This window comes from Melospiza georgiana, chromosome 28 (assembly GCF_028018845.1).
Source record: "Melospiza georgiana isolate bMelGeo1 chromosome 28, bMelGeo1.pri, whole genome shotgun sequence".
In the NCBI taxonomy this organism is placed as follows: domain Eukaryota; kingdom Metazoa; phylum Chordata; class Aves; order Passeriformes; family Passerellidae; genus Melospiza; species Melospiza georgiana.
In genome coordinates, this window is record NC_080457.1 from 1,039,966 (window position 1) to 1,058,229 (window position 18,264).

The 18,264-nt window shown below is 67.9% G+C and overlaps 2 protein-coding genes across 3 annotated transcripts; one reads left to right on the forward strand and one right to left on the reverse strand.

Annotated features, from left to right (window-relative positions):
• Positions 1-483: 483 nt before the first annotated feature.
• On the reverse strand, positions 484-10,225 carry PPP1R9B (protein phosphatase 1 regulatory subunit 9B). The gene is made up of 10 exons (XM_058041729.1): positions 8,954-10,225; positions 6,478-6,610; positions 6,278-6,398; positions 6,092-6,196; positions 5,344-5,479; positions 5,101-5,253; positions 4,955-5,008; positions 3,661-3,890; positions 2,613-2,709; positions 484-609 (listed from the first exon to the last, which is right to left on the reverse strand). The coding sequence occupies exons 1-10, from the start codon at positions 10,223-10,225 to the stop codon at positions 556-558; spliced, it is 2,355 nt and encodes a 784-aa protein (XP_057897712.1). The 3' UTR covers positions 484-555.
• Positions 10,226-11,736: 1,511 nt separating this feature from the next.
• SGCA (sarcoglycan alpha) lies at positions 11,737-16,464 on the forward strand. 2 transcript variants are annotated; one of them, XM_058041727.1, is made up of 9 exons: positions 11,737-11,791; positions 12,703-12,852; positions 12,932-13,071; positions 13,639-13,711; positions 13,876-14,074; positions 14,563-14,725; positions 14,880-15,085; positions 15,214-15,240; positions 16,111-16,464. In XM_058041727.1, the coding sequence occupies exons 1-9, from the start codon at positions 11,752-11,754 to the stop codon at positions 16,292-16,294; spliced, it is 1,182 nt and encodes a 393-aa protein (XP_057897710.1). In that variant the 5' UTR covers positions 11,737-11,751; the 3' UTR covers positions 16,295-16,464. The 2 variants fall into 2 exon arrangements, with proteins under 2 accessions (XP_057897710.1, XP_057897711.1); XM_058041728.1 differs by having other exon boundaries at positions 14,886-15,085.
• The last annotated feature ends 1,800 nt before the right edge of the window (positions 16,465-18,264 follow it).

An 18,264-nucleotide genomic window follows, 5' to 3' on the forward strand; every position in this document is an offset into this window, starting at 1 on the left:
CCCCCCATGGCGACGGTCCCAGGGTCACCTCGATGTGGGGCTGGGGGTGAGTCCGTGGTGGGGGGGGGGGTGCGGAGCAAAGACCCCCCCGGCCGTGCTCCGGCGAGTCCCAAGGGGAGGAGCTGGGTCTGGGGGGGCTCCCAGCGTCCCCCCCAGCATGGCTCACATTAGTTGGGGATTTGGGAGGGGGTGGGGGCATCGTCCTGTGTGCCCCCCCCCCAGGTGTGCCAGCTGTGTCCGGGGGTGGGGTGGGGGGGTCACGTCGAGGGGAGGGGGAGGCCTGGGGGGGGGCCGCGCCCCCCCCGCGGGTCCATCACGTCACCACGAGACTCACACTGGACACAGACACGAACGCGGGGTGTCCCCCCCCCCACCCCCGGACCCCCCGTCCGTGCCCTCGAGGGGGGTGGGGGGCACCAGGAGGCCTTGGCGGGGTCTCACCCCCCCCCCTCCCCCCGGGGAAGGGCTGGGATGGGGCGGGGGGGGCAGGGCCGGGGGTAGGGGGGGGTGTGAGGGGGCCCCCCCCCCAGGATCGCTGCGGTTTTTGAGGGTGGTTTAGGTCGGGTTGGAATTTTTCAAAGTCTGCAGCTTGGCCTCCAGTTCGGAGATCTGAAAAACAGCAAAGGGGACAGGTCTCAGCGGGGGGGGACACACACCGGGCTGGGGGGGACACGGGGACACGCAGGGGGACAGGGGACACGGGGGGGGGAGGGGACACAGCCATGGGGACAGGGAGATGGGACAAGGGGGGGACATGGGGGGTGGCACCAGGGGCACAGAGATGGGGCACAGAGATGGGAGGTGGGGGACAGGGGGGAATGAGGGACACGTGGGGGGCAGACTGGGGACACTGGGGCTGGGGGACACATGGGGGTGACTGGGGGACACACTGGGGACACACGGAAGTGACTGGGGGGCACATGGGGGTGACTGGGGGACACACTAGAGACACACAGGGGTGATCAGGGGACACACTGGGGACACACAGAGGCGATTAGGGGACACACTGGGGACACACAGAGGTGATTAGGGGACACACTGGGGTGATTGGGGACACACAGAGGTGACTGTGGGACACACGGGGGTGACTGAGGGACACACGGGGGACACGGGGATGGGCTGGGATGGGCAGGGGGCTGCAGGCAGGTGCTGGGTGAGTCTCTGTGGGATGCCAGGGGACATTTTGGAGGGTGATGGAGGTGGCTGAGTGGTGGTGGTGGTGGTGGGGGGGGGGCTCTGCTGGGTGTTGGGGACCTCCCCGCTGTGCCCTGGTGCCCCCCGGCCGGGCAGGGCCGGCCCCTCCGCGGTGACCCCCCCGGCGGGATCCTTTGGGATCCTTTGGGATCCTTTGGGATCCGCTCTGCCCCGCAGGACCCGTGGGGGATCCAGCATGACCAGCATGGGATCCCAACGGGAGCACCGGGCCCCGTGCTCGGCACCGGCCATTGGGATCTTTTGGGATCCCCTGGGCTCAGTGCCGGTCACTGGGACCCCCACACTCGGTGCCAGTCACTGGGATCCCCTGGATCCTCCACACTTGGTTCTGGTCACCGAGATCCCTTGGGATCCCCCGTGCTTGGTTCCGGTCACCAGGATCCCTTGGGATCCCCCACACTCAGTTCTGGTCACCAGGATCCTTTGGGATCCCCCACACTCAGTTCTGGTCACTGGGATCCTTTAGGATCCCCCACACTCAGTTCTGGTCACTGGGATCCTTTAGGATCCCCCACACTCAGTTCCGGTCACCGGGATCCTTTGGGATCCCCCACACTCAGTTCCGGTCACCGGGATCCTTTGGGATCCCCCACACTCAGTTCTGGTCACCGAGATCCTTTGGGATCCCTCATGCTCAGCACCGGTCACCGGGATCTCCTGCGCTCGGTGCCCATCACGGGCACCCTGTGGATCCCCCGGGCTCGGTTCTGGTCACCAGGACCCTGCAGAGCCGGGATCCACTGCTGGGGAGATCCCTCTCACCCCTCAGGGCACATCAGGCCCCAGAGCTGGAGCCCGGGCAGATCCGCTGCGATCCAGAGCGGGATCCAGGCCCGGGAGGAGGCTCAGGACACCCGAGCAGACCCCGAGCAGACCCCGAGCAGACCCCGAGCAGACCCCGAGCAGACCCCGAGCAGATCCCCGGCAGATCCCCAGCAGATCCCCGGCAGATCACCAGCAGATCCCCAGCAGATCCCCAGCAGATCCCCGGCAGATCACCAGCAGATCCCCAGCAGATCCCTGGCAGATCCCGAGCAGATCCCCGGCAGATCCCCAGCAGATCCCGAGCAGATCCCCGGCAGATCCCCAGCAGATCCCCAGCAGATCCCCGGCAGATCCCCGGCAGATCCCCCGCAGATCCCCGGCAGATCCCCCGCAGATCCCCAGCAGATCCCCGGCAGATCCCCAGCAGATCCAGGGCAATGCAGCGGCGGGAGCAGCAGGGTCCGGTGGGAGCAGATCCCCCACGGTCCGGGGTGGGATCCGTGGCTCAGTCCGGAGCTCCGGGGCCGCCCGCTGGGGTCTGGCGGCCGATGCCGAGCGGATCCCGGGATCCATCGCTGGCACGGCCGGGCAGGGGGTCAGGGACATCCCGCGTCCCGGCGCCCCGTGCCCACCTTCTCCTGCAGCTTCTCCATCTCCTCCTTGTGCGCCAGCTCCGACTCCTCCAGCACCCGCCGCTGCGCCGTCTCCTTCTTCAGGAACTCGATCTCCCTGTGGGGATTGGCGCCGTGGGTGCCCGTCCCCAGCCAGGGCACATCCCAGGGTTTGGGTGGTGGGGCAGGACCCTGCTGGGCGGGTTGGGGTGCCCGGGGATCCCCCAGAGGATGGGCCGTGCTCAGGAAGGAGCTGGTGCCCCATGGATCATGGGATGCTGGGAGGGCTGGGCTCAAAGCTCATCATCTGTCCCAGGGTGCTCCCAAGATGGACCCGTGCCAAGGGGAAGGTCCCTGCCAATGGACAAAGGGTGCCCAGGGAGGATTTGGCACCCCAGGGATGGGTCTGAGTCAAGGGGAAGGAGTTGGTTCCCCAGGGGGGAGCCCATGCCCAGGGAAGGTCCAGAAGGAAGGACAGAGGGTGCCAGGGAGAGTTTGGCACCTCAGGGAGGTGTCCCTGCCCAAAGGATGGTCTGTGCCCAGGGACAGAGGGTGCCACAGAGGGGTCAGAGCCCCTCGAGGGCTCCACACCAAGGGCACAGGGACAGGAGCTGCCTGGAGAGGGTCTGGTGTCCAAGGATGGACCCATGGCCAAGGGATGGACACATGGCCAAGGGATGGACCCATGGCCAAGGGATGGACTCACAGCCAGGGATGGACACATGGCCAAGGGATGGACCCATGACCAAGGGATGGACACATGGCCAGGGATGGACCCATGGCCAAGGGATGGACACATGGCCAAGGGATGGACTCATGGCCAAGGGATGGACCCATGACCAAGGGATGGACTCATGGCCAAGGGATGGACCCATGACCAAGGGATGGACACATGGCCAGGGATGGACTCATGGCCAAGGGATGGACCCATGGCCAAGGGATGGACCCATGGCCAGGGGATGGCTCAGCCCAGTGCCCCAGCCTGTGCCCAGGGACAGGGCTGCCCGGGAGGGGTGGGACACCCTGGGGACAGGTCCCTTCCCGAGGGGACACCAGGAGCTGCCCTCACTTCTGCTGGTACTCCTTGATGAGCCGCTTGGCCTTGCTGTACTTGCGCTCCAGGGTCTGGTACTGGGCCTGGGTCTCCTTGAGGTGCTCGTCCACGGCCTGGCACAGGTTCTGGGCCTCCATCCAGTAACCCTCCAGCTTCTCCATGCGCTCCTTGTTCTCCTCCACGCTCTGCTCCAGCTGGGCCTTCTCGGCCCTCCAGCGCGCCTTCTCCTGCTCCAGGCACTGCAGCTGGGGACAGCGGGGTCACCACGGCGTGTGGCACCGCCAGGGAGCGGGGTGGGACATGGCACAGACAGGGATGGGACATGGCACTGCCAGGGGACAGGCAGGACATGGCACAGCCAGGGATGGGACATGGCACAGACAGGGTGGGACACGGCACAGACAGGGTGGGACATGGCACAGACAGGGATGGGACACGGCACTGCCAGGGTGGGACACGGCACAGACAGGGATGGGACATGGCACTGCCAGGGTGGGACACGGCACAGACAGGGATGGGATGTGGCACTGCCAGGGGACAGGCAGGACGTGGCACAGACAGGGATGGGACATGGGACAGCCAAGGGATGGGACGTGGGACAGCCAGGGGTGGGACACGGCACAGACAGGGTGGGACATGGCACTGCCAGGGGACAGGCAGGACATGGCACTGCCAGGGATGGGACATGGCACAGACAGGGATGGGACATGGCACAGCCAAGGGTGGGACATGGCACTGCCAGGGATGGGACATGGCACTGCCAGGGATGGGACATGGCACTGCCAGGGGACAGGCAGGACACGGCACAGACAGGGATGGGACATGGCACTGCCAGGGATGGGACATGGCACTGCCAGGGGACAGGCAGGACATGGCACAGACAGGGATGGGACATGGCACTGCCAGGGGACAGGCAGGACACGGCACAGACAGGGATGGGACATGGCACTGCCAGGGGACATGGCACAGACAGGGATGGGACATGGCACAGCCAGGGGACAGGCAGGACACGGCACAGACAGGGATGGGACATGGGACAGCCAAGGGATGGGACGTGGTGCGGCGTGGCACGACATGGCACAGCCAGGTGACAGGCAGGACAATGCACAGCCAGGTGGCAGGCAGGAGATGGCACAGCCATGGGAGCCATGGGGATGGGACATGGCACAGCATGGTAGGACATGGCACAGCCAGGTGACAGGCAGCACATGGCATGGCCCATGCAGGGCAGGTGCAGAAGGACATCCAGGGTGCCAGGGCAGCTGCCAGGGTGTCCCCCCACCCTTGGGCATCCAGGACCCCTCCTCACCTTCCTCTTGAGCTGCTGGATCTCAGCCTCGGTCACGGCGTGTTTGATCTGGAGCTGTGGGAGAGCCGGGGTGGGCACGGGGTGGGCACGGGGCGGGCACAGCCCCCCGGGCGGGCACCCCCCTGCCCTCTCCAGCCCCTCCTCACCTCCTTGAACTTGTGCACCAGCTTCTCGGGGTCCATCTCCACGGGGGACAGCGCGTCCTCGTTCTCGGCCAGCTCGAACACCTCGATGGCCATCTCCCCGCTGGGGAACATGGGGCTCATCTCCTCCTCCTCGTCCGTGGCGTACTCCCCGGTCTGGGGGGGGGCACAGGGGCGGCGTTGGCACCTCTGGGCGCCCACCGTGCCACCCCCAGCCCCGCAGGGCAGCGCCGTGCCCTCGCTCACCTCCTCGTCGTCCTCGGTGTACTGCGTGTAGCGCTGCTCCATCATCTCGCGCTGCCACCGCTCCTGCTCCAGCGTCTGCTGGATCAGCTGCGCCACCTCGCTCTGCTCGCCCGGCTTCTCCCGCCCGATCAGGAACCTGGGGGGCACCGCGGGTCAGGGGGACACCCCGGGGACACCCAGGGGCACCATGGGTCAGGGGGGACACCCAGGGGACACCCAGGGGACACCCAGGGGCACCACGGGCCAGGGGGGACACCCAGGGGACACCCAGGGGCATCATGGGTCAGGGGGGACACCCAGGGGACACCCAGGAGCACCACGGGCCAAGGGGGACACCCAGGGGACACCCAGGAGCACCACGGGCCAAGGGGAACACCCAGGGGACACCCAGGGGACACCCAGGGGCACCACGGGTCAGGGGGGACACCCAGGGGACACCGAGGGGCACCATGGGTCAGGGGGGACACCCAGGGGACACCCAGGGGCACCACAGGCCAGGGGGACACCCAGGGGACACCCAGGGGACACCTTTGATGCCCCTTGCAGGGCACACCCCTGCAGCTCTCCCGGGAGCAGCGTGTTCAGGGGGTGAGGATGAGTTGGGAGCACTTTGGGGTCACCAGGGTGGCACTTTGCGGGGCGATGGGGCCAGGTGGTGGGGCCAGGCTGTGGGGCAGGGATCCCGGGGTTCAGCACAGCCTGGGGGGGCTCTCAGGGCTGCCCACCCCCCCCAGATCCCAGCTCATACCTGACCCTGCCCTTGGTGTTCCTGAGCACGGAGGCGGCGAAGCTCTGCGTGACGCCCACCAGGCTGGTGCCATCCACCTCCACGATCAGGTCGTTCACCTGGATCCTGGGGACGAGGGCACCCTCACAGCCCCTGCCCGGCCCTGGGGCAGCCCTGGCAGCCCTGCCCCGCCGCCCGCAGCCGTACCTGCCGTCCCGGTGCGCCGCCCCTCCTTCCGTCACCGTCTTGACAAAGATCCCCAGCTTCTCGAGGCCCATGTCGGCCCCGGCGCCCATCCCGATGATGCTGATGCCCAGCCCCTCCGAGTCTGCGGGCACACAGAGCCGTGTCCCGCCGGGCTGGCACCTCCGCGCCGCCCCGGGCACGGCCCTGCCGGCGGCACCCACCTTTCTCCAGCTCCACGGGGAACAGGTCGAGCCTCTCCACCCTCTTCTCCAGCTCGTACTCGGCCGAGGCCGCCATGGGATCCACGTCCTCATTGCGGCGGTCGTAATCCTCGTTGGAGTAAGTGCTGAACACCTGGGGGCACCAGGGAGGGCTCAGCCAGGGGGGGTGAACCCCACAGGAGCCCCCCAGGACGGAACCGAGCCCCTGGAGAGCCCCAAATGGTGACAGGGGGGAGCTGGGAAGGACAAAGGGGTGAGTGAGGGTGGCTCGGGGGCAGGGGACGGTGCCAGGACGCCCCAAAGCCTCCCTGGCCGGGCTGGGATGGGCACCAGGCTGCTGTGGCCAGGCTGGGGGCGGTGGGGAGGGGCTGGCCAGGCCTGGCAGATGTCCCTGGAGGGGCCCCAGCCCCTGGGTGCCGCCAGGGAGGGGATTAGGGATCACACAGCACGGGATAAAGCCTGGCCACAAAGGGAATTAGGGCCCAGTGTCAGGGGACAAAGGCTGGTGACACCCATGGGCCAGCAGGATGCACCGTGTGGCACCCAGGGGTGACGGAGAGGAGCAGGGCAGGGGACAGGATGTCTCCCTGGCCACAACGATGTCCCCCTGTCACAGGAAATCCCTGGGGGGGTCCCACGCTGTGCCCCCCATCCCGTCCCTGGGTCCTGGGGGGGATCTGCAGTGGGGAAGGGGCTGCAATGTGCCCCCAGTGCTGGGCTGGGGGGGGTCCCCAATGTCACCCATCTTCCCCCCCACAGTGGGTTTGGGGGGCTCAGCATCACCCAGGCAGGGATTTGGGGTGCTCTAACACCTGGGTGTCCACCCCACCTATCCCCATGTGCCCCCTCACAGCTGAGAGGCTTTGGGATGAGCAGGGCACCCCAAAAATCCCATCAATGGGTTGAGCTGAGCACCGCAAAGACCCCCCACCCATGGGGTGAGAAAAGCACCCCAAAACCCTCATCCATGGGGTGAGAAAAGCACCCCAAAACCTCATCCATGGGGTGAGAAAAGCACCCCAAAACCTCCATCTGTGGGGTGAGCAGAGAACCCCAAAAACCCCATCCGTGGGGTGAGTAGAGCACCCCAAAATTTCCATCTGTGGGGTGAGCAGAGCACCCCAAAAACCCTATCCATGGGGTGAGCAGAGCACCCCAAAATCTCCTCTATCCCAAAATCCTCATCCATGGGGTGAGCAGAGCACCCCAAAATCTCCATCCATGGGATGAGTAGAGCACCCCAAAATCTCCTCCACCCCAAAACCCCATTTATGGTGTGAGCAGAGCATCCCCAAACCCCCATCCCCAGCCAGGGCACCTTCCCAGGGCTGGGCTGGCGCATCCCACGGGAGCAGGGCCACCCTCCTGCTGCAGCCCCCCGTGTCCCCAGCCGGGCCACGGCAGTGTCTGTCCCCTGTCCCCGTCCCAGGTGGGGCCACCCACCCGCTCTGACTCAGAGCCAGAATATAGGCCGGCCTCTAAAAATAACCCGGCTCGGGCACAAAGCGCCCGCTGCTGCTGCTGCTGCTGCTGCTGCGGCCGGGGGGACCCGGGCGGGAGGGAGGGGACACCCCCAAAGAGCTGCACGGCCCCGTTACCCCCCCCCCCCATCCCGGCTGGGGACCCCCGAGCCCGCAGGATCCCCGCAGGGAGGGGGTGATGCCGCCCACCCGGCCACGCTGCCGAGGCACTTCCCCTTCCTCCCTTCCTCCCCTTCCTCCTCTGCCTCCCTTCCTGCCTTCCTCCCCTTCCTCCTCTGCCTCCACTTCCCCAAACCGTCCTGGGCACCGGGTTGGGGGCACAATGCCCCCATTGTCACCGTGTCCCCAGGGACCCCCGCGCAGGGAGGAGCCCCCAGGGATGCCCCAGCCCCATTCCGGGGCATTTCGGGCATCCCCACCCAAAATATGGAGAGGTTTGGGCCCAGCCTGGGCACGGCACGGCGGTGCTGGGTCCCAGTGCCACCTGTCACTGTCACACCAGGCCTGGGGGCTCCGGGCACAGCCCCTCATTAACCAGCTAATTAACCAGGCCCAGGCCCTGCTTCCCCCAGCGCAGGGACAGGGACAGGGAGCCCTGTCCCATGGGGGGCACAGGGCATGGAGACAGAGACCCCCAGCCCCTTTTTCTATCCCTGCTAAAGGGGTGATTGTGTGGGGGTCACACAGCCCAGGCTGGGCTGCCCATCACCCTGGTGTACCCCTCATCCTGAGCTACCCATCACCCTGGGGTACCCCTCATCCTGAGGTACCCATCACCCTGGTGTACCCCTCATCCTGAGGTATCCATCACCCTGGGGTACCCCTCATCCTGAGGTACCCATCACCCTGGGGTATCCATCACCCTGGGGTATCCATCACCCTGGCACCCTCATCCTGGTGTACCCCTCATCCTGAGGTACCCCTCACCCTGGGGTACCCATCACCCTGGCACCCCTGACCCTGGCTGCCCTCCCTCCCTGCCCAGCCAGGCTCACCTGGATGGGGGCCGTGCTGAACTGGATCTTGCGGTTGGGCACGGGCTCCTCTTCCTCGGACAGCCCCGGGATCTCCACGCAGCCCGACTCGGGCTCGTACAGCCCTTCGGCCTCGTCCTCCTCCTCCAGCCCGCTGCCCCCCGAGTCCTCCCCGAGCCCGCTGTAGGCACTTATGTCCACCAGGTCGGCCTCGGAGAAGTCCTCCTTCTTGGCCTCCTCGGAGCCGTCGCCCTCCTCCGCCCGCTCGCCCTTGACGCCCTCCTCGCCCGCGGTCACTCCCGAGCCCCCGTCCGGCCGTGGGGCCGCGGGGCCTTCATCCCCCTTGGCCGGCTGGGCCGCGGGCACCGCTCCACCCGCCGCTGCCTCCTCCTCCTCCTCCTCGCCCTCTCCGCTCTCCTCCACCTCCACGGGCTTGATCTTGCACACCTCCTGCACCCTCGGCGCCGTCGCCTCCTTCTCCGCCGGCCGCCCGCTCTTCGCCGCCGCCTTCTCCTCCTCGGGCGGCCGGGCACGGGCCGGGGTGGCAGTGCCCTCGCCGGTGCCATCGCCCCGCGAGCCGGGCGCGAACACCCTGGGCCGCTTGGGCACCGCCTTGGCGCCCAGCGGCGCGGCCGCCCGGCCCTGCGCCTTGTGCAGGTTGTTCCTCAGGTCGGCCTTCTCGAAGACGGCGCTGAGCTGGCTCACGGTGGGCGACACGGCGTCGGCGTCCAGCTTGTCCAGGGACTCGGTGCTGCCGTTGAACCTCACCACCACGTCCAGCTTGCGGTCCTGGAAGCCGGCGCGCTCCTTGCGCAGCAGCAGCTTGGTGCTGGTGGCCTTCTCCTGCGGGCTCCTCTCGAAGATCTTGCGGGTCTCCTGCAGCTTCGAGAAGGGTTTGTCGGGCTTGGAGTCGAAGCGGCTGACGCGCTCCGAGACGCTGGTGCCCAGCTTGAGGAGGCTGCCCTGGTCCACGCCGTCGCCCAGGCTGCCGGCTCGGGGCAGGGAGAGCCGCACCGGCTTCTCCTTGGCCTTGGCCAGGTCGCAGGCGCCCTCGGGGCCGGGCGCCGTCCCCATCTGCAGGAACATGTTCTTGATCCGATGCACGTTGGAGCCATACTTCTTCCCGCGGCTCTTCTTGCCGTCCTCGCCGTCGGCCTCCTTTGTGGGCGCCAGGGCCTGGATGCTGGCCTCGTAGGCGTTCCGGTGCGGGGACGCGCTGCGCAGCCCCCCGGCCCCCGCCGCGCCCCCGGCCGAGGGGGCCCCCCCGGCCCCGCCGGCCTCGGTCCTCAGCATGGTCCCGGCGCCCGCATCGCTCGCCGCCACCGCCGCCGCTGCCCCCGGGCCCCGCGCCCGCTACCGCGCCATGGGCGGGGGGCTGTGCCGGGGGGGCTGTGCCGGGGGGCAGCGCTGCCCCGGCCCGGTCAGGCCATGGCCATCCCGCGGGCCCCTCCGCTCCTTCCTGCCTGCCTTCCTGCCTTCCTTCCTCGCCGCTCCTCCTCCTCCTCCTCTTCCCCTTTCTGCGCGCCGGTGATGGAGCCGCCGCCGCCGCCGCCGCCGCCGCGCTCTGCCCGCCCCGCTGCCCGCAGAGCCCTCTGGGTCTGAGCAGCGCTCGCTCTTCCTCTTCCTCAGCCGCGCTTCGGCCTCAGCGCCGCCGCCGCCGCCGCAGCCCGGCCATGGGGACGCTGCGCCGCGCTCCCCGCGCCCGCCCCGGGGTCCCCTCCCTGCGGCGGGGCCCCCCCGGCACGGCGCTGTGCAGCCTGGGGCCCCCCCGCCGCAGCTGCCGTGCTGCCACCCCCCGCCTCTGTCCCCGCGTGTCCCCACCCGCGTCTGTCCCCGCGTGTCCCCCTCCGCTTCCGTCCCCGCGTGTCCCCCTCCGGTTCTGTCCCCGTGTCCCCCTCCCCAGATCTGTCCCCTTGTCCCCCCTCCCTCCTCAGTTCTGTCCCCATCTCTCCCACACCTCTGTCCCCGTGTCCCCTCAGTCTCGTCCCTGCACCCCCCAGGTTTGTAGCCACCTCCCGGACGTGTCCCTGTGTCCCCACATCATCCCCTCAGGTTTGTCCCCATCCTGTCCCCATATCCCCCCCCCCATTTTGTACCCACACCTCCCCACTTTATCCCCGTGTCCCCCCCCAGTTTGTACCCCCGTCCCCCATCCTGTCCCTGTGTCCCTTCTGGCTCTGTCCCCGTGTCCCCACTCCCGTCCCTGTGTCCCCTGTCCCCCCCACTTGTCCCCTGCTCCCCTCCCCGGGGTCCCCCCACGCCAGAGCCCCCCCAGTGTCCCCACAGGACCCCGATGTTCCCCCGAACCCCTCCGGGGGTGCAGCGCATCCCCTGGCCGTGGTGGCAGGAGGGGACACTGTGACCAGGGCCCTGACCGGTGAGGACAGCGCTGCCCCCCGTTTCTGCACAACCAGGGAATATTTTGGGGGGATTATTTGCGTTTTTTGTCCTCCCACTGCGTTCCTGAGGGCGAGGGGGCAGACCCTGCCCCAGGTCCCTGTCACTGTCACCCCCTCATCGCAACTCTCGTGTCACCGTCCCCTCGCAGCGCACACGCGTGTTCCCGTCCCGCTGGTGGCCATGCCGGGGGGGTCTCAGCTGTCCCCAGGTGTCCCCAAATCGCCACCCCCGAGCGGTGGCACCGGGACCAGCCCGCCCGCCCTGGGGACACCTCGGGGGGACACGGGACAGCCCCGGAGCGCCGTGCCTCGGTGACAGAGGTGGCACCGGAGGGGTGTCCCCTGTGGGACCCCCCCGAGGGCCCCCCCGGCCCCGCTGGCCCCGTCAATCAGCGCTGGCCCCGCTCCCGGTGCCGGAACATGGAGGGCCCCGAGCTGCTCCGGCTCTGGGCGCTGGCAGGCGAGTGACAGCCCTGTCACCCCCCGGGGGACACGGCAGGGCCTGGGGGCACCGAGGGGATGGGGGCACCCCAAACTGGGGGGAACACGGGGGGTGCAGGGGGGAGGACAGGGGGGGACGGGGCTGGGACGTGCCAGAGCTAAAAAAAGCCACCGTGTCCCTGTGCCAGCGGGGTGTGGGACATGGCGGGGACAAGGAGTGGGACCTCGGTGTGACAGCCAGGGCTGGGGAAAGTGCTGGGCCCATCCCGTCCTTGTCACCATCCTGCCCTTGTCCCCGTCCTTGTCCCCATCCTTGTCCCCATCCCGTCCTTGTCCCTATCCCGTCCTTGTCCCCATCCTTGTCCCCGTCCTTGTCCCCGTCCTTGTCCCCATCCCACCCTTGTCCCCATCCTTGTCCCTATCCTGCCCTTGTCCCCGTCCTTGTCCCCATCCCATCCTTGTCCCCATCCTTGTCCCCATCCCATCCTTGTCCCCATCCCGCCCTTGTCCCCGTCCTTGTCCCCGTCCTTGTCCCCATCCTTGTCCCCATCCCATCCTTGTCCCCATCCCGCCCTTGTCCCCGTCCTTGTCCCCATCCCATCCTTGTCCCCATCCTTGTCCCCATCCCACCCTTGTCCCCATCCCACCCTTGTCCCCATCTTGTCCTTGTTCCCTGCCCTGTCCCAGCCCTGACCTCATTCTATCCCTGTCCCCATCGCCCCCAAACATCCTCTTGCTCTGCCCCGGGGACACCTGGCACTGAGGGGACACGTGGCACTGTGGGGACACCTGGCACTGTGGGGACACCTGGCACTGTGGGGACACATTGCTGCCCCTCTGAGAGCCCCAAGGGTCTGTGGGCACTGGGGAAACTGAGGCAGGGAGGGGCCACGCTCCCAGCCCTGGCTCCAGCCCCGCGTGTGGCCGCAGCCCTGGCCCTGGGGGTGTCCCTGGCCGCTGTCCCCGACCACCACGTCCTCCCCGAGCTCCGCGTCCCCGCCGAGACCGGAGCCGTCTTCGTGCACGAGCTGGAGCGGGAGCCCTTCCTGGAGGCCTTCAGCGGCAGCGAGGATGACGATGGTGAGGGCCGGCCCGGGGGGCTGGGCATGGTAAAGGGGGGGCGCCGGCAGTGCCCATACCCATCCCCGTGTGCCCACAGCCCCGGTGACGTTCCGTGCCCACCTGTGGGGACACCCGGACCTGCCGCGGTGGCTGCGCCTGGCCCAGCGGGGCTCCGGGCTGCCCGGCTTCCTGTACGGCTGCCCGGGGGCACCGGAGCTGGGCACCCACAGCATCCAGGTACGGGCACACAGAGCGTCCAGGTACGGGCTGGGCACACACAGCATCCAGGTATGGGCACTCACAGCATCCAGGTATGGGCTGGGCACACACAGCATCCAGGTGTGAACTGGGCACACACAGCATCCAGGTATGGGCACACGCAGTGTCCAGGTATGAGCTGGGCACTCACAGCGTCCAGGTATGGGCACACACAGCGTCCGGGTACGGGCTGGGCACACACAGCATCCAGGTGTGAACTGGGCACCCACAGCATCCAGGTATGGGCACACAGAGCGTCCAGGTGTGAGCTGGGCACACACAGCATCCAGGTATGGGCTGGGCACACACAGAGTCCAGGTATGAACTGGGCACACACAGAGTCCAGGTATGAACTGGGCACACACAGCATCCAGGTACAGCCCCACAGTGCCCAGGTGTGAGCTGGGCACCCACAGTACCCAGGTATGGCCCCACAGTGCCCAGGTGTGAGCTGGGCACCCACAGTACCCAGGAATGGCCCCGTGGGTCCTGGGCTGAAGCAGGACCGCAGCTGGCCCACCCCAGGTGTCCCCTGTGTCCCCTCAGGTGCTGGCCTACAACCGCCACACCTTCGCCACCGCGTCGCAGCGCCTCGTCATCGTGGTCACCCCCGCTCCAGGTACGGCCCGAGCGCCCCAAACCCCCCGGGATGGCTCCGTGGTGACCGCAGGCCGTCCCCACGGGTGCCACCCCACGGGTGCCACCCCACAGACCGTCCCCACGGGTGCCACCCCACGGGTGCCACCCCACAGACCGTCCCCACGTGTGTCACCGTGCCCGCAGGCGGGGAGGCGCCGTTCCAGGCCGAGTTCCTGGTGGGGGACAGGGACGTGGAGGAGCTGCTGCCCGAGGCGGCGCGGGAGCTGTTCCTGCAGGCCGCGGCCGGGCTCTGGGAGCGCGGGGACCTGCATGTGGTCAGCGTCACCTCGGCCCTGGACCGCGGCGGCCGCGTCCCGCTGCCCATCGAGGGCCGCAAGGAGGGGTACGGGCTGGGCCGGGGTCAGGGGGATGGACTCGGTGCCCCTGAGGGGTTTGGGGTCAGCTTTGGGTCACAAGGAGGGGTATGGGCTGGGCTGGGGTCAGGGGTATGGACTCAGTGCCCATGAGGGGTTTGGGGTCACCTCTGGGCCACAAGGAGGGGTACGGGCAGGGCTGGGGTCATGGGGATGGACTCGGTGCCCATGAGGGGGTTTGGGGTCATCTCCCACCTGTGGGGTGGGGTCTTCTCACCATGGTGTGTTTGGGCATGTCATGCAGGGTGAACATCCAGGTGGGCTCCCACAGCTCCCACAGCCCCTTCTCACCATGGTGGGTTTTGGGGTTACCCTTTTCTCACCATGGTGGGGTTTGGGATTACCCTTTTCTCACCATGGTGGGTTTTGGGGTGCCCTCCTGTGCAGGGTGTACGTCCAGGTGGGCTCCCACAGCCCATTCTCAATGTGGTGGGTTTTGGGGTGCCCTCCTGTGCAGGGTGTACGTCCAGGTGGGCTCCCACAGCCCCTTCTCGCCGTGCCTGGCCTCGGCCGTGTCCCCGCAGAGCCGTGCCCGCTGTCACCGCGGCCAGCGTCCCCTGGCCTCCTGCTACGACACCTTCGCCCCCCACTTCTCCATCCGCTGGTGCAACCTCACCCTGGTGAGACCCCCTGTGTCCCTCTGTGTCCCCTGGTGTCACCCGTGTTCCCCCAAGTCCCCTGTGTCCCCCTGTCCTCTCGTGTTCCCCCATGTGTCCCCCATGTCCCCCATGTCCCCAGCCCCCCCAGCCCCCCCAGACCCCCACTCTCCCCCAGCTGCAGGTGTCTCCCACCCCCTCCCCGCCGGGGCCGCTCTGGGGGCCGGGGGTGCTGGAGGGGGGGTCCGGCTTTGAGCCCCCCAGCGATGCCCCCGCCCGGGCGCTGCTGTCCCCGTTCCTGGTGACAATGCTGGTGCCGCTGGCCGTGGCCGCGCTGCTGTCGCTGCTCCTGGGCCACCTCATGTGCTGCCGCCGGGAGGGAGTGTGAGTCGGGGGTCCCCCCCCCGGGTGTCCCCTGCCCGCCCCTTGTGACCCCCGGGATGAGCCGGGGGTGGGGAGAGCCCTTCTCGCCATAATTATTGGGGTTTTCCTCTTTTTCTTCTGCTTTGTAGGGAAAAACGGGACTTGCAGACGTCTGAGTGAGTGCTGGTTGAGCTGGGGGGGTGCTGGGGGGTGCTTTGGGGGGCTGTTTTTTGGGGGGGCTGTTTTGGGAGGTTTCTTATGGCCCAGTGTGGGGACAGAGCTGGGCAGGAAAAGGGGGGACAATCAACTCTTTTGGGGGTGCCACGGAGCATAAAGGTCCCCCCCACACCCCCTACAGCCCCCTCCTGCCCTCCCCACCCCTCCGGGCCCCCCAAAACCCCTCTCAGGCCTGGGGTGGGGCACAAGGAGCCGCTTCAGTTCTGTGACAGCCTCTGAGGGACCCCGGGCAGGGAGGAGACCCCAGAGATGAGGGGCAGACCCCAGAAACGACACACAGACCCCAGAGATGAGGGGTAGACCCCAGAAACGACACACAGACCCCAAAGATGAGGGGCAGACCCCAGAAACGACACAGACTCCAATGACGGGGTTCAGCCCTCACTTTTGGGGGGCAGACACCAATAACTGCATTCAGACCCCACTGAAGGGTGAGCAGACCCCCGTGATGGGGTGCACACCCTCATTTTGGGGTGATGATCCCAATAACATCATTCAGACCCCACTGAAGGGTGAGCAGATCCCCGTGATGGTGAGCAGCCCCCACAGACGGGGTGCACACCCTAATTTTGGGGGGCAGACCCCAATAATATCATTCAGACCCCACTGAAGGGTGAGCAGCCCCTAGTGACGAGGAGCAGCCCCCACCGACGGGGTGCACACCCTCATTTTGGGGCGAAGACCCCAATTTTGGGGCGCACACCCAAACACCCGCCACGCTCACCCCATGACGGCACAGACACCCCAAAAAGCGGTTCCCGAGGGGGGTTTGCTGGCAGCCCCAGCTCCACGCCGCGCTGTCCCCGCAGCCTGCAGCTGCTCCATCACAGCTCCATCGCGGGGGACACGCGGGAGCTGCGGCTCATGGCCGGCAGGCGGGACGTGCCCCGGGACGTGGCCCGGCCGCTCTCCACGCTGCCCATGTTCAACATCCGCACGGGACAGCGCTCCGACCCCATGGGCAGCGCCCGAGCGCCGCTGCTGCCGCCCTGAGGGGACCCCGAGCCGGGGACACCGAGCGGGGGACACCGACAGAGATGGGGACACCGACAGAGATGGGGACAGCGTGTCCGGGGCGGGTTATGGGGACAAAACCCCGGTAAGGAGGAAGAGGAGTTGTGGGTTTGGGGTGTCCCCTCTTTGGGGTGAATTTTGGCGCATAAATTGAGTTTCAGTGAGGAAATGAGGCTGCTTTGCTTTATTGACGGGGTAGGTTTGGGGGGTGCTCAGCCACCAAAACTCGTAACCACCCCCGAAAGGGCTGGGGTGGCTCTGAGTGACACCCCCGGCCCCATGGGGGGACAGGGGACAGGGATGGGGAAAAGGGGATTGGGATAAAGGGGGGGACAGGGATGGGGACGGGGATGGGGATAAAGGGGGGGACAGGAGAGCAAGATGGGGATTGGGATAAAGGGGGGACAGGGATGGGGACGGGGATTGGGATAAATGGAGGAACAGGGGAGAGGGATGGGGAAAAGGGGATTGGGATAAAGGTGGGGGGACAGGAGAGCAGGATGGGGATTGGGATAAAGGGGGGACAGGGGAGAGGGATGGGGAAAAGGGGATTGGGATAAAGGGGGGGACAGGGATGGGGAAAAGGGGATTGGGATAAAGGGGGGGACAGGGATGGGGACGGGGATTGGGATAAAGGGGGGGACAGGAGAGCAGGATGGGGATTGGGATAAAGTGGGGAGAGGGATGGGGAAAAGGGGATTGGGATAAAGGGGGGGACAGGGATGGGGAAAAGGGGATGGGGATAAAGGGGGGGACAGGGATGGGGCCGGGGACTCGGACAAAGCGGGGACACCCTCCCAGAGCCCCGCCATGGCCCCCCCAAACCCTCCCCAGCTCACCCGGGTGTCCGTGCCCGCCTGGATCGCCCCGCAGCCCCCGAAGGCTCCGCTCGCTCCGCTCGGAGCCCTCCCCGCCGCCGGGGGTGCCCCCGGCCCAGCCCCGCGGAAGAAAGAGGCTCTTTGAGAGCCCCCCCGGCCGGGGCGGCGCCAGGTGGGGGAGAGGAACGCGCGGGGGCCCCGCGGAACAAGGGGAGCCATTGATGGAGCGGGACAGAGCCGGCACTGCGGGCCCCGGGGGTCCCGGCGAGCCCCCCGCCATGGGGAGGGGGCACAGACCGGGCACTGAGGGGCAGGGATGGGGGCACTGAGGGGCAGGGATGGGGGGCACTGAGGGGCAGGGATGGGGGCACTGAGGGGCAGAGTTGGGGGGCAATGAGGGGCAGGGATGGGGGGCAGTGAGAGGCAGGGATGGGGGGCACTGAGGGGCAGATTTGGGGGCAATGAGGGGCAGGGATGGGGGGCAATGAAGGCCAGAGTTGGGGGGCAATGAGGGGCAGGGATGGGGGGCACTGAGGGGCAGGGATGGGGGGCAATGAGAGGCAGGAGTGGGGGGCAGTGGTGGGCAGAGATGGGGGGCAGTGAGGGGCAGGGATGGGGGGCAGTGAGGGGCAGAGATGGGGGGCAGTGAGGGGCAGAGATGGGGGGCAATGAGGGGCAGGGATGGGGGGCAATGAGGGGCAGGATTGGGGGGCAGTGAGGGGCAGGAGTGGGGGGCAATGAGGGGCAGGGATGGGGGGCAGTGATGGGCAGGGATGGGGGGCAATGAAGGGCAGGGATGGGGGGCACTGAGGGGCAGGGATGGGGGGCAATGAAGGCCAGAGTTGGGGGGCAGTGATGGGCAGAGATGAGGGGCACCGAGGGGCAGGGATGGGCTCATAGCAGGGCACCCCCACCCCGGGCCAGCCCCTCACCCCTCTGCCCCAATTTTGGGGGGGGTCTCTTTGTGCCCACCCCCTCCCCAGCTCTCCCTTTCAGGGCTCGCTCTGATCTGAGCCCCCTCAATGTCCCCAGCCCTTCCTCCCCTCCCTATTTGGGGACACAGACCCCTCCCCAATGAGGGTCCCTGCCCCCCCAGCCCATCCCAACCCCCTCCCCTTCCTTCCTCCCCCC

Coding starts and splice junctions, on each gene's coding strand:
- PPP1R9B (XM_058041729.1), bottom strand. CDS start 10,225: ATGCTGAGGACCGAGGCCGGCGGGGCCGGGGGGGCCCCCTCGGCCGGG. Junction 6,399..6,477: donor CCCCGTGGAGCTGGAGAAAG/GTGGGTGCCGCC, acceptor GTGTGCCCGCAG/ACTCGGAGGGGCTGGGCATC. Junction 5,480..6,091: donor AACACCAAGGGCAGGGTCAG/GTATGAGCTGGG, acceptor GGTGCCCCCCAG/GTTCCTGATCGGGCGGGAGA.
- SGCA (XM_058041727.1), top strand. CDS start 11,752: ATGGAGGGCCCCGAGCTGCTCCGGCTCTGGGCGCTGGCAG. Junction 13,072..13,638: donor TGGGCACCCACAGCATCCAG/GTACGGGCACAC, acceptor GTGTCCCCTCAG/GTGCTGGCCTACAACCGCCA. Junction 13,712..13,875: donor CGTGGTCACCCCCGCTCCAG/GTACGGCCCGAG, acceptor CCGTGCCCGCAG/GCGGGGAGGCGCCGTTCCAG.